General features: G+C 36.9%; 1 protein-coding gene across 1 annotated transcript; it reads right to left on the bottom strand.

The window, feature by feature from the left end:
- Positions 1-376: 376 nt before the first annotated feature.
- On the bottom strand, positions 377-1,107 carry LOC108102396 (nuclear envelope phosphatase-regulatory subunit 1 homolog). Its single transcript, XM_017207336.2, has one exon. The coding sequence runs from the start codon at positions 852-854 to the stop codon at positions 483-485; it is 372 nt and encodes a 123-aa protein (XP_017062825.1). The 5' UTR covers positions 855-1,107; the 3' UTR covers positions 377-482.
- Positions 1,108-2,857: the final 1,750 nt, after the last annotated feature.

The following is a 2,857-nucleotide window of genomic DNA, read 5'->3' as shown; positions in this document are numbered from 1 at the left end:
CTACTCTACGAGTAACGGGTATAATACAAACATTTTTGTTCATATACATGTAGTCTAATGGGAAATCAGTTTAAGTCACATATTTTTATAAACAAATTTTGTTTAATTAAGCTGCGATGATCACGATTTTATCTATTCGCATACCTGATTTTCTTAGTTTTTCTAGTATTATTAACCAGAAATACTGCATTTATGTTCAAGTTTATCTTTTTATTGAATGAAATTTAAAGAATTCTTCCATTAAAATATTTGCATCTGTTTACTGCAGGAAGGGAATGGATGAGAGACCAGTACTGCTCCACTAACCTCGTAGGCTATGATCTTTCTTGAAGCCTGGACTCGGAGGATAAAGAGTGTGCATTTACAATGGACAATGGAGGAATTATTATATTATTTCCATTTTCAATTTAATTTCGCCTATTAGACTGATAACTATTTCAACAATGTGTTAATTTATGCGTGTTAGTGATATGTTTGTCCAGCTAGTTGGTATGCGGTTGGAGTGGGATAAGACGGCCCTGGTTGTCGCAGTTCAGCCGGAAGGGTGAGAGGATCTCCCGGGTATCCCGCAGAATGGATGGGTCCTGCTTGGTGGACTGCTTAATCCCGTACAGAAGCAGCAGGCAAATTGTGGCAAGGGAGAACGCGAAGGCGCTGTGACTGGACAGGATTCTAATCACGAGAAACTCGCTCTCCTTGGTATCCCGCAACAAGTGGCAGGCACTGATTGCCGAACAGGCGAAGATGGCGCCTAGGACTAGGCGCCAGCGGAAGGAGCTCGACTTCTCCGTGGTTACCACCTCCGCCAGCCGGCGCTCGAAGGCTAGCAGGTCCTCCGCTTCTGGGTCATCCATTCCGCAATAGAAGGTATCCGTCTTATCTCTGGTACGGCGCTCTGGGATCTGGTTAGCCGATCGCCTTGTGTAACTTATTCACAAGACAGCGGCATTAAATTCGTACCATCTGCCGGACTTTTACACAATTTATCACACAAGATAAAAAATAAGTGAATTCATCTGGGAAACAGACGAAATATGTTTGTGGGGAACAATTTGGGCAGACTATGACTAGTAAGGAATGAGTGCTGAGTTCGGAAGTAAATAAGATCAAATATATTTGATCAATAACATACTTCGACTGGGTGGCCCTTTAGACTTACTTAATAGATGTACAAGGGACATTGAACAAGATCATTATGTGGAAACTTCAGATATTGTATGATTTTATATTATCCTTCATGTTCCCTGTGTGACTAGATAGTGGTGTTTTTGTTGCATTTACAAGTTTTGTACCAAACTCTTAGAGAGGTGTCAGAAGTTTAGAACGCAGGGAATCCTTCTATACAGTACCTTGTTATATTGTAAATGTAATCAGCGTTAACATGTTATTTAAAATTGATAAATGATACACTCTGTTATTAATAAGTAATTTTCCTGGAAATAATTAATGGAAATCGCCAGCTCTTAACTGTAATTGTTTTAAATACAACTTTTTAAGTAAATGGAGTTGAGTTTATATTTTAAAGCCCACTGCCCTTCATTATAACGATTTCACTATTAACTTTATTGAAACCAAATATGTAGTTATATTAATGTGAGGTTTTTGCTTACGTTTCAGTACATAATTTAACAAAATGATTTATTTAAATTCGTTCGAATTTTATCCGATCGTCGTCCCGTCGTTCTTCTGTGAAATTGTACTGCTGTAATGAGGAAAATGTTCTCCGTCTGATTTGATATCCATTAAGATAACAATTCATCATAAGGTATAAGGTCTTACATGGGCAGTGACATTAGTCATAACCAGTAAGCAAAATAATTTCGAATTTAGTTAAGAAAGTAAGTTCGATTTTTATGAAAGTTTCAGATTGCCTTTGATATTTTCGGCTGCAAAAAGTTTTCTAACTGACTTTGCATTTGTTAAAAATAATGGTAACGAGTGAAATGTGTAACAACAAAGATCGCTAAAACCGAGTGCCACGATAAATATGTTATTAACGGATTAATATGGTTAAGTACCCATGAATAACCAAAACGTATTTATCAAACTCAATAAAAAATGGAAATCCTTAAATTTAAGAAAATCTAAAGGCAATTTCGACTACCATATACTTAAACTCCTAACTACGAATTTGTGATTTAATCCCTATTAAAATGCCTAAAGCAATTCGATAGCTGATAGCTGATACGACAACAAATTTAGAAATATATCCTCCTGAATGGAACAGTCAACTGCGGAAATAATAAGAATAATACCAATCGGAGCACAATACGAAACCGGATTTTTGAACTCATTAAATCTGTCAGGTGGAATCTGCGACATGCATGCCGGCTCGGACATAAGCACCCGGCTCCTAATGGGCGAGAACGTGATTTGGCGTTACTGTCACACGTATAGTCATTCTGTCCATCTACGGTATCCTCCTGCCTGTTATGACCCCATCGAAAATATTCGAGCGCTCTGCCGGGCACTAGGGTGCTGCTCATTCGGACAAGACTGTAGCCCACCCACCCATTCGGTATGAATAAAATTGTAATATTATTTGTCCCTAAAAACTTTACAATAAAAGGGCTTATATGTAATTAATTTGTATTATTTAAACCAACTTTAAGAATTAAAAAAAAATAACAATTCAATCTTAACCTTAAAGACTTTGAATAATTTTTGTGTGTATACGAGTATATTTTGGGAAAAGTAAATATCGATACTTTTGCATAAGTTTCTACCTAGCTGCTGTACATCTATTTCTATGATTTGCACAATTACGTCATCTCTTGATTTATATTAATAACTTGTTTTACATGGGCTTTCAGTGAGCTAATATTTCCCGTATTGGGAATTGAACCCTTTCTTGAAA

Source organism: Drosophila eugracilis, unplaced genomic scaffold (genome assembly GCF_018153835.1).
Source record: "Drosophila eugracilis isolate 14026-0451.02 unplaced genomic scaffold, ASM1815383v1 contig_1963, whole genome shotgun sequence".
Lineage (NCBI taxonomy): Eukaryota > Metazoa > Arthropoda > Insecta > Diptera > Drosophilidae > Drosophila > Drosophila eugracilis.
Note: the sequence above shows the minus strand (reverse complement) of the source record. Positions and strands in the feature narration are given on the sequence as shown.